The sequence below is a fragment of the Myxocyprinus asiaticus genome, chromosome 7 (assembly GCF_019703515.2).
Source record: "Myxocyprinus asiaticus isolate MX2 ecotype Aquarium Trade chromosome 7, UBuf_Myxa_2, whole genome shotgun sequence".
In the NCBI taxonomy this organism is placed as follows: Eukaryota; Metazoa; Chordata; class Actinopteri; order Cypriniformes; family Catostomidae; genus Myxocyprinus; species Myxocyprinus asiaticus.
The window spans coordinates 21,165,005-21,177,500 of NC_059350.1; the positions used below are offsets into that span (position 1 = coordinate 21,165,005).

At 38.6% G+C, this 12,496-nt stretch overlaps 1 protein-coding gene across 3 annotated transcripts in view; it reads right to left on the minus strand.

Annotated features, from left to right (window-relative positions):
* Positions 1-2,776: 2,776 nt before the first annotated feature.
* The window catches only part of LOC127443914 (GPALPP motifs-containing protein 1-like), a 14,882-nt gene continuing 5,162 nt past the window's right edge, over positions 2,777-12,496 (minus strand). For all 3 annotated transcript variants that reach the window (XM_051702964.1, XM_051702965.1, XM_051702963.1), the window contains exon 8: positions 2,777-4,027. In XM_051702964.1, the coding sequence (XP_051558924.1) occupies positions 3,809-4,027 (219 nt within the window). In that variant the 3' untranslated portion in view covers positions 2,777-3,808. The remainder of the gene's footprint in view (positions 4,028-12,496) is intronic.

Sequence of the window (12,496 nt, forward strand, 5' to 3'; positions counted from 1 at the left end):
TCTCATGGAGACAGACTGTACTCACTGTGAGGACATGAGTCTCAAGACGCTTCACTCGTGAATCACCCTCGTTCTGTATATATGTTCTATATAAACATGCGTTTCCCCCAGTATGCCTTATACACTCTGTCATATGCAAAGTCCGAGAGGACAAGGAAACGGTTTTATTAGTTGCGCTGAAATGGCCCAACCAGCCATGGTTTCCGGAAATGATGGAGATGCTGTACAACTCACCGTGGGAAATACCACTGAGGAGGGATCTCCTTTCTCAGGCACGAGGCACAATATGGCATCCCCAGCCCCAGCTGTGGAACCTGCATGTGTGGCCCCTGAACGGACGCACTACACACACCAGACCTGACATGTTCAGTCATGGACACCAATTTACAGGCCAGAGCACCGTCCACGAGATGCCTCTATGCACTAAAATGGAAGGTGTTCACTGATTGGTGTCTCCTACATGGCAAGGACCCAGTAAACTGCCCCATACATGAAATTCTAATATTTCTTCAAGAGCGATTAGACGCAGGACTCACCCCATCAATGCTCAAAGTGTATGTGGCAACAATATCTGCGTATCACGCCTCTATAGGCAAGCATGATTTAATCAAAGTTCCTTAAAGGAGCAAGATGATTAAACCCACCTCGGCCGACTACAATCCCGACTTGGGACTTAACTTTAGTCCTAAAAGCTCTCACAGGGCCCCCCTTTGAGCCTTTGGACTCTGTTGAACTGTGCATGCTCTCCGTTAAGACCACACTACTGCTGGCTCTGGCCTCAGTAAAACGGGTCTGTGACCTGCATTCACTATCAGTTGCCAATTCATGTCTGGAGTTTGGCCCCGGTCTTTCAAGAGCCACTGTCAAACCCAGGAAAGGCTATGTACCCAAGGTCCTACCCACACCCGTTAAAGCGCAGGTGGTTCACCTTCAGGCCTTCTTCCCTCCTCCATTTAATTCGGATGAGGAACAATCATTGCATTTGTTATGCCCTGTGCGGGCACTACATGCATACATTGAGCGTACTTGCCAGTTCAGACTGTCTTATCAGCTCTTTATATGCTATGGAGGAAGCACAAAAGGAATGTCCGTCTCCAAGCAAAGGCTCTCTCACTGGATTGTCGATGCAATTACCCTGGCTTATGAGTCACAGGGTAAGACTTGCCCAATTGGTGTTAAAGCACACTCAACTAGAGGCATGGCCTCCTTATGGGCATGGACGAATGGTGTGTTCTTACAAGACATATGTTTTGCAGCAGGATGGTCCACTCAAAACATATTCGCAAGGTTTTACAACCTAGACGCAATGTCTCTTTTTTCACAAGTCCTCTCTGTTTAGAGCACTTGCTATTCATTAGCCAAATATATATATACTTGTGCCCTTCCCTTTAAGTACGGGCACCCCATCATTTGCACAACCGCCTGCATTCAGGCCGTTATAATTTACCATAAAGTCGCAAGCACTTTCTTTATAAATAAATTTCCTTCCCGACTGGGTTCATAAGGAGTTAATTCATACTATATGACTATAGTTCATATATTCGTTATGAGTGCTCTCCTCCTGACCAACACGAGGATCACTCATTGCGGCATACTCGTGTCGGTCGCCGTCCCTCAAGACTGCAGCACCATGTTTCCTTTCCTATGTCGTATAGTGCGGCGTGATGGGATTCTGTTCCCCATATGCGTAGCTACGCAATGTCAAGTGTACTAAGTAGTAAGGGAACGTCTCGGTTTCATACGTAACCGCGGTTATTGTTTAAGACTTTGAAAACCCCTGTTTTACTGTAAGATCTATTAGGTTCATAATGCCCAACACTCAAAAAAAGAAATAAGAAAAACAATTTTTTTACTCAGAGGTGCACTCTGTAAATGTAAATGTAAAATGTTTTTCCTCAAAAAAGTTACTAAAGACGTGAATTTTAATTTTGCAATTTATGTAGGAAATTTACATAAAATTTACCACTCACATTAAAATGAAGACTCCAGTCATATCAGTAACTTTATAAAAGCTGTTTTATTCTACATGGAGAGGGTCCGCACATGGGGGCTGCCATGTTAGAATCACATGAACAGCTGAATACTACTCGCTTTATCTCAGTAACCATCCTGTTATTTGACACTTTCACTCATTGATTAAAGTAATCATGGCTGACTGTGAATATTACATTTCTACAATAGCATCTGAAACTGAAAACTATTGATTTTATATGATGGTGCATCCAAGCCGTTAGGTGTCAGTGTAAGTCTAAGTTGACATAAAGACAAAAAGTTACTGAGTGTACCTTCATGCATAGCAACATAACATAAAATGTACGCATTTCAATTTCATAACACATTTTCATCAAATTGAATTTTGTGATACTTTAAATAAGTAAAACTTATATATATATTCTTAATTTAGTTAAAGATTACTCAGTTCAATTTGATGGAAATTTGTTATGAAATTAAAACCCAAATCTTGAAATGCATATAAATCTTTTTTTTTTTTTTTTTACATTATACATACATATTTTTAACATTTAAATGTTCAATGTGAACCATACATTTAATAAAACTGCTTAAGGCCAAAGTAAATACTATTTAAATAATATTTTCTTGACATTTCAATTTCATAAAATTCCATTCCAAAAAAACAAATATTTTATTTTATTAAAGTAATTTTGATGTAATTTTGTTATGAATTTGAAATGTGTACTTTTTTTTTTTAGTTTATTAATCCTGTTTGGTTGAATTATATTCTATATATGCATTAATTTCCATATCAAACAAGGGGTAAACAATCATAAATAATGTTTTTATTTCTTGTATGATGGCCAGCAATATGTTTTTCAGTCATTGATCAGGTGTCCAGGAATTTTACAGGGCCAAGGTGGCAACCCTAAATGTGGTTAAAGTGAACATGTGGACATGCTTTGAGAAGTATTTATTGACAAGTGGAAAAAAAAACAAAAAAAAAACAAAAAAACTTTTTAGTTTCAGATCTTAACATATTACAAAAGCATAAGAACAGATATCAAACAATGAAACAGAGCCTGTATTAATACCACATTTCAGCCAACCCACTGTTTTTGGTAACACTGATCAGTATCTACTTAACAGAAGCTAATTATAAGGGAACATTAACGATACTTTGAAAATAATTATGACTCCTTTAAAAGGTATTTTTGCACCTGAAATGATAAATGTGCTCTGGCACACAATATATGATCCATTAACATAAAACAGTCAGTAGCAATATTTAAATTCAGTGGAATAATGCATGCATAATCTCAGGGTATCACTGGACACAGGTCGGTCACGACTATTATTCACCCAAAAATGAAAATGGTGTCATAATTTATCCTCATGTTGTTCTAAACTCATATGGCTTTCTTCCGTAGAACACAAAAAGATGTTAGGAAGAATGTTAGCCTTAGTCACCATTCACTTTCATTACATCTTTTTTCCCTACAGTGAAAGTGAAGGACATCCTGCCTAAAATTTCCATTTTGTGTTCCATGGAAGAAAAAAGTCATAGGGGTTGAGTAAGTCATGAGAGTGAGTAAATGGCAGTTTTATTTTTCTCTCAGTTTCACAGTATTAATGACTAAGTATCAATAAAAAACAGGTTTCAGAACAGTCACGCATTTACAGAAAAGCAATATCTCTTAAAATATATATGAGTGTATAAAAGGAATGGTCAGACCAGCACATTTACATATACTTTTCAAAATGGTTCATAATGTTTTGCTGATAGTGATGATGATTCCAATACCCAATAAAAATGTTATCCTTGACAACATCAGATAACTTTGTTTAATGTCCCTTATAGGAACATGCGGTCTTTGCTATGTGAAAAGCGAGTGTTCAGTTCCTGTGACTTCTTGAGCAAGACTTTTTTCTGAGCCTCGTCAAAGCGATTGACCTGGAGATCAGCGTCTCTATCGAAGGGTCTTCTCTCCACAGGCTTTTTGGCATCCTCCTCAGCTTTCCTCTTCATCTTTTTAGTATGCATACTAATGAGAGATTCTCCACGTTTGGACTCCTAAAAAAAAGACAAGGGCATTTAAAATTCATATTTTTGTTCTCAAGTCAGTTTTTATTCCCAATTGCATGTAGCAAACTAAGGTGTGAATCATCTGAATGGACTATTGGAGTGTGCTACTATTTTCAATTCTGATTCAAATGTACCCTAGATCTTAAAGATTCATGAAACCCCAAAACATATTTTTGAGATGTTAACAAATACAGTATGTACAGGTTGCACATCATTAAAACAAATTATATCACCCATTATGTTTATTGCTAAGCGTAAAATGGTTATTTTATTTATTTATTTATTTTTTTTTGCCATTTCATTGTTCTGGTTTAAAAATAAAACTCAAAGCAACATCATAAAATATGAGGTATATGCGCAAACTCTGAGTTGTGATTGGTAGTAGAGTACACTAATACATCATTTGATTCTGAGCACTTCTCCACATTATTCATGTGAAGGAACGCTTCCATCCAATCACTGCTCTGCCACATAGATGCGCTCGCATTACAGTGGAGAATTCAAAATCGCACAGGGATGTGACAGCGGTTCCTGGCCCAGATATGAGAGTGGACTTCTACACAAAACACTGTGGTGAGATCAGAATCACTCATCAGAATTTGTAATTATTTTTTAAAAGTCTCGTTGCTGTTTTGTATTGTTGTGTACTGGAAGCTCCTGTCACCAAGACAAATTCCTTGTATGTGTAAGCATACTTGGCAATAAAGCTCATTCTGATTATGAGAATGGGTAACTGCAGTCGATAAGCAGACCAGAGCGAGCACGTTTGTTGGCCCGAAATTCTGCTAGTCGTGCGCCAAACATGAAACAGCTTAAAGACGCATATATTCCATTGCATCTTGTTTGTATGTCTGCACGACATACCTGCAAAATGTCCTGTTACAAAACGAATTTTCGCTTGAACGCCCCATCTCACGCATGCTGCGTAACTACTGTTGCTCTCCTGTAAACAGCTCTAAAGCTGGCGTGCAGACTTATGAACGCGCACAGGAGAATAATGGTCAGTGAATATTTTTACTAAATAACACATTCGATTTTGGTTTGTTTTGCACCAATACAATCATGAGTCTTGTGGAATAATTTATTAGGCTTCTGAATTATACTTTTGTGTCCTTTTAAAGCTTGAAGTGGTGGTCAACGTAAACTGCCACTGTGTGACATCACTGAGCACAACATTATTTCACAATTTCTCCCTTTGTGTTAAGAAAAAGAAAGTCAGTTATATGGGGTTATAACAACACAGGGGTGAGTAAACAGTGGCTGAATTTTCATTTTTGGGTGAACTAATCCTTTAAGCCCCGTGCACACATGCAGCAACTTCTAGCGACAAAGCAACTAGATCTCATTGATTTTCAATGAGAGTTGGCGACTTCCAGTGACACGAGTTACAGCGAGCTCTGGCAACTAGATGTGGGCGTGGCAAGCACCACGACAAAGTTGAGAAAAGTTTAACTTTATGCAAATGAGGAGCGACTTTTAGCAGCGACAACCAATAGGAGACAAGACATGTCAGTAGAGCTCACGTCATCCATCTCCTAGTTGAGTGCAGGCAACACAGAGAAGTTCAAGTTTCTGTGAGCGTTTACACATATAATTTGTCTTTAATTATATACATGGATATAATACAAATGATGCGTGGAACATTGCGTGAGTTCAATTCATACATTGATAGATCGTTCATCTAGTTAATGATATGATGCAATTAGTACTGCTGCTGTTCATATTAAAAAACTCTCCCCTGAAGAATGTGCATTTTTAGGGACAAAAAAATTGATTCTTTGTCAAAATAGAATGACATTTTAGAAATTGCTGGCAGTGTGAGTGGGTTTGATTTGTAGATTTCGTACACTGATAGATCACTTATCATTGGGATAATGATTTAATGCACTGAGCACTTCTGTTGTTTATATAACAACACACTTCACTGCAGAATGTTCATTTGTAGTGACAAAACAACAATGTATTCATTGTCACATTAGACTGGTATCTTAGTTTTACTGCCAATATACAGCTGAAGTCAGAAGTTTACATACACCTAAGCCAAATAATTTAAACTCAGTTTTTCACAATTCCTGACATTTAATCGTAGAAAACATTCCCTGTCTTAGGTCTGTTATGATCACTATTTTATTTCAAGAATGTGAAATGTCAGAATAATAGTAGAGAGAATGATTTATTTCAGCTTTTATTTCTTTCATCACATTCCCAGTGGGTCAGAAGTTTACATTAGGGATGTGCGCTACAACTAATTTGACTGTCGTTTAAACGGAAGTTTTGTAACTGACTAGTCGACTAGTCTAAAGAGAAACCAACCAATCCGATGCTAAATTCCACTGAAAGGGGGCATTTATCTGCGACATGCTCGCCTTGAATTATGATCACTGTACATTAAATATAGAACATGACACGCACTCACTGAATCAACATTTGCGAATATTTAATAGACATATTTATTGAAAACAATTTAATGAATAGTGCAGAAACAATGGAACAACCATTAAAAGCCTGTTCTAAACGGAAATCACCAAGTTACTTAACATATTAAAACAGTCAGGACATTAACAGGTAGACTAAGCCAAATCTATGAGAGAGAAAGAAAATGTGCTGAAAAGTTACGCGTATTTCACGACGTGCAGTCGTGCATTAGCCATTGATCTAATATGATAGCTGTTCGGTAAAGAACGTTTTTTTTATTTATTTTTTAAAGTAGCTATAGGATAGAAAAAATATGCCTGTGATGTGGCCTACAATAAACCTAATGTACTCTAAACATGACGTGCACACAGAATAAAAGATAGTTTAACACATTAAGCATTCGGCACCCCGTTGAAAATAGCCTTCTTAATCAGCAGATTAAAAAAAATTGCATACCTAGTTTAAACAGTTATTTTCTAGGCTACTTACTCAAAAGCATATTTTTTTTGATGAGTAAAATTAACACGTCGACATGGTCCGGTGAAAAACGGGACTTAACTCACCGAAGGTGGCTGTCCTGCGCTTGAGAAAGCCTGCTCAGCAGTAAATGCCCAGATGTAAAGAAGACTCAAATGTAAAAACATCCGTAGGGACTTTCAAACGTTTGGAAAGCCGATTCCCGCACCACCGAAGTGATTTCATAAGTACTTTGCTGAGTTTGCTTGTTTAGCAAGAGGACATTTTCCTGCGCGCGCGCGCGAGTGAGAGAGGGAAGACGCACGCGCAGCCTGAGGTGAAATTAAACTCTGTATCTGCTCCAGATATACTCTTTTTTTAAAAAAATAATATTTGTATTATTAATTCTATTTAAAATATGTAACATTAATATGACAGTAATTTAAGTGCAGCCTCTGTAAAAATATAAAGCCAAACGTAAATGTGTAAAAATTATTATCAGTTTAATGGGGGGGAAAGATTAACCAACTAGTAATTCCAGTGTCGACTAGCAGCATCAGAACCGTTTAGTCGACTAGTCTCGCACATCCCTAGATTAGTATTTGGTAGCATTGCCTTTAAATTGTTTAACTTGGATCAAACATTTTGGGTAGCCTTCCAAAAGCTTTTCACAATAAGTTGCTGGAATTTTGGCCCATTCCTCCAGACAGAACTGGTGTAACTGAGTCAGGCTTGTAGACCTCCTTGCTCGCACACACTTTTTCAGTTCTGCCCACAAATTGTCTACTGCATTGAGGTCAGGGCTTTGTGATGGCCACTCCAGTACCTTGACTTTGTTGTCCTTAAGCAATTTTGCCACAACTTTGGAGGTATGCTTGGGGTCATTGTCCATTTGGAAGACCCATTTGCAACCGAGCTTTAACTTCCTGGCTGATGTCTTTAGATGTTGCTTCAATATATCCACATCATTTTCCTTCCTCATGATCCCATCTATTTTGTGAAGTGCACCAGTCCCTCCTGCAGCAAAGCACCCCCACAATAAGATGATGCCACCCCCATGCTTCACGGTTGGGTTGGTGTTCTTCGGCTTGCAAGCCTCACCCTTTTTCCTCCAAGCATAACTATGGTCATTATGGCCAAACTGTTCAATATTTGTTTAATCAAACCAGAGGACATTTCTCCAAAAAGTAAGATCTTTGTCCCTATGTGCACTTGCAAACTGTAATCTTTTTTTTTTTTTTTTTTTACTTCAACTGTATCTCATCTCTGATCATATTTTCAAAAGATATAGCCAGATGTGGAGTCCACCAATAACGTTAGAGCGACAGCAGTAGGAACACCCACTGGCGACTTCACAGTACAGAGACTAGCGACATCAAGCAATAAAGTCATTGCATGTGTGTACAGGGCTTTACAGAAAAAAAGGGATGTCTAAATTATTTTCTGTTGTAATCAACATTATTCCATAACACTGTCAATAGAGTTCAACTTGTTTTAACACGAAACATTCCTTGTAAGAATAAATATCTATGAATTTATATAAGGTCTCTGAGCAGTCCTGGTTCTGCTTTCAACTCAATCTCAAAAGTATGAACCATTGATTTGCAAAGTGTTCTATCATCTTCACTCTTCTTACATTCATACTTACACTACCGGTCAAAAGTTTAGGGTCACTTACTCATTCTTTATTATTATTATTTTTCACATTTAAGGATAATAAAATCATAGTCATTAAAACTATGGTAGAACAGAAATGGAACTATAGGAATTGTGTTGTGACTAAAAAAATCAAAAATAAATCAAAACTATGTTATATTTTAGCATCTTCAATGTAGCCACCCTTTGCATAGACTTAGCAGAAATGTACTCTTGACATTTTCTCAACCAGCTTCTTGAGGTATCACCATGGGATGCTTTTTAAACAGTATTGAAGGAATTCTTATCAATACTGGGCACTTATTATCTGCTTTTTTTTATTATTTGGTCCAAGTCATCCATTTCAAAAACTTTTTTTTATTTTTATTTTTTTATAAAATTTTAGTTTTGTAATGAAATAAATTATGTTGGCACAATTATATTTTTGTCTACAAAATAAATTTCAAACCTTTAAGCATACGCCTTCAAATCAAAAGGTTTTTAAGATCATGAGAAACATTTCTATCAAGTGACCCCAAACTTTTGAATGGCAGTGTATGTCACATGATTGATATACAGCAAAACGCCCCAAAATTCTTTTTTTTCCCTCTCACTTTTTTTGTTGAGCCATCCCTATCATAATTGTTGCACTTGACCCACTCTCATCCTTCACCCCCTCCTGCCTTCCAACCACCCATCTTTTTACATATTTTCACACCCCTTTCATTACTCTTTTTTTATGTCTGAGGTGTTAACGACTAGTGCTGAATCTTTATCACCAAAATTTGTATAACATTGATTACCACAGAAAATAATCTTGACTTGTCCATCAGTTTGTATAGAAAATATACTTAAAATAGAAGTAAATGGTGACGGTGTTCCACAGGGTTGAAAAACAGAAATGCTCATATTTTTGCTTAAGCACTTGTATGAATTATTTAGTAAAACCTGTTTAAATCATCCTTTTCGAAGTGGTAATATATTTCTAGGTAAATTAACTTTTGATTATGTGTTACCAATTTGCTCCATGTAAACAGACCCATTCTGGTATTCTTCATCATATCATGCAAAATTGCTCAGGTTTACTAGTATTATTTGTTCATGACATTTAAGTTAAAAGACTTATAACACATACTATAACACAGACAAGGTCAATAAGCGATTCGTTCACACAAGTCACGCAACTCTCCGCTCTCTTCCAAACAAAATGGACAAATTCTCCTAACCTGCAAAAATAAGGACTATGCAATTCTGCTGCATTGTGCTTCACGGAAACCTGGCTAAGTGAAGCCATTCCGGACAGCGCATTACATCTACTGGGCTTCCAGCTGTTCAGAGCAGATCACACCGTGGAGTTAATGGGGAAAACGAGAGGCGGTGCAATGTGTTTTTACATCAACGAATGTTGGTGTACAGATGTAACAACGCTGAAGATGTGCTGTCCTAATTTAGAGGTGCTCTTCATAAACTGCAAACCTTTCTACTCGCTGCGGGAGTGTATTCTTGTGAGTGTTTACATTCCTCCACAAGTGTGTGTGAGCACAGCGCTGCAACAGCTGGCTGATCAGACACAGAGCAACAACACCCAGACTCACTTATTATTTACTTATTGGAGATTTCAACAGAGCCAACCTCACCTGTGAACTGCCAAAATACAGACAGCACATTACATGCCCCACCAGAGACAGAAATACACTGGATCATTGCTACACAACAATAATGGATGCATATCGCTCTGTCCCTCGAAAAGCTTTGGGACTCTCTGATCACTGCCTGGTTCATCTTCTTCCAATCTACAGGCAGAAACTAAAAATCAGCTAAACCTGTAGTAAGGACTGTAAAGAGTTGGACCAATGAAGCAGAGCTGGAACTACAAGCCTGTTCTGACTGCACTGATTGGAGTGTTATTGAGGCTGCAGCCACTGACCTGGAGGAGCTCAAAGATTCTGTGACATCATACATCAGTTTCTGTGAGGATACATGCATTTCTACAAGGACTTATTTAACATACAACAATGACAAACCATGGTTTACAGAAAAACTCAGGCAGCTTCGTCAGGTCAAAGAGGATGCTTACAGAAGTGGGGATAAAATCTTGTACAATCAGGCCAAAAACACACTGACAAAGGAGATTACAGTGGCTTAAAGAAGCTATTCTGAAAAGCTGAAAAACAAGTTCTCAACTAACGACCCTGCATCAGTGTGGAGAGGCCGGAAGGACATTACCAACTACAAGACACCATCCCCCAACTCTGTAGGGAATCAATAACTGGCTGACGATCTGAATGTGTTTTACTGTAGATTTGAAAAGTCCAGTCTCACTTCCCACACCCGCTCCGACCTTCACATCACGCAAACATTTATACCTCCTGAAACCCCCCCCCCCCCACTCAACCTGCACTTAGGATCTGTGAAGAGGATGTGTGCCAAGGAAAGCACAGAGACCAGATAGTGTTTTACCCACTTGTCTAAAATCCTATGCTGACCAGCTAGCCCCCATCTTCACACAGATCTTCAACGGATCACTGGAGCAGTGTGAAGTTTCCTGCTGCTTCAAATGCTGTACCATCATCTCAATCCCAAAGAAACCCAAAATCACAGGATTTAATGACTACAGACCCTTTGCTATGACATCTGTGGTCATGAAGTCATTTGAGAGACTGGTGTTAGCCCACCTGAGGGACATCACTGAACTCTTTCTGTATCCCCTGCAGTTTGCTTATCGAGCAAACAGGTCTGTGGATGATGCAGTCAATATGAGACTGCATTACATACTTCAACATCTAGACAGACCAGGGACTCATGCAAGGATACTATTTGTTGACTTCAGTTCAGCTTTTAACACCATCAACCCTGCTCTCTTATGGAGTAAATTAACCCAGTTCTCTGTTCCCACCTCTATCTGTCAATGGATGACCAGCTTTCGGATAGACAGGCAGCAGCTAGTGAGAATGGGGAAATTCAACTCCAGCACATGTACAATCAGCACTGGCGCCCCCCAAGGGATGTGCACACTCCTTACTACTCTTCTCCCACTAAACAAACGACTGCACTGCCAAGGACCGCTCTGTTAAGTTCCTGAAGTTCGCAGATGACACTACAGTCATCTGCCTCATCCAAGATGAGGAGGAGTTTGCATACAGAAGGGAGGTTGAACAGCTGGCTGTCTGGTGCAGTCAAAACAACCAGGAGCTTAACATGCTTAAAACAGTGGAGATAACAGTTGACTTTAGAAGGAACACCACAGCATTAACCCTGCTCACCATTCTAAACAGCACTGTGACAGAAGTGGAGTCATTCAGGTACCTGGGCACTACCATCTCACAGGACCTGAAGTGGGAGACCCACATAGACTCAATTTTGAAAAAGGCCCAGCAGAGGTTGTACTTCCTTTTCCAGCTGAAGAATTTCAACCTGCCACAGGCGCTGCTGATACATTTCTACTCAGCAGTTATTGTGTCTGTCCTCTGCATTTCTATAACTGTCTGGTTTGGTTCAGCAACCAAGTCAGACATCAGAAGACTTCAAAGGATAGTTTGGACTGCTGAGAGGATTATTGGCGCTCCCCTACCCACCCTGCTAGAACTGTACACATCCAGAGTGACGAAAAGACCTGGTAAAGTCACTTGACCCCAATCACCCATCACACTTTCTTTTCAAACTGCCCTCTGCTACATTGCACTGAGCACCAGAACAGCCAGGCACAGAAACAGTTTTTTTTTCCCTCAGGCCATCATGAACAGTTAAAACTGCCCCCAAATACTTTCATTTTTGTCAATACAACCATGTGTAATATTAAATCCATCTATTCCTACTTTTTTATATATATATATATATATATAAAACATTTTAACACATCCTTCCTCTTCTTCAATACATCACCTGTACATAACTGTATATCTGTATATAAAATATTCGAACAACATTACTGCTCTATTGTATATTTCTCTT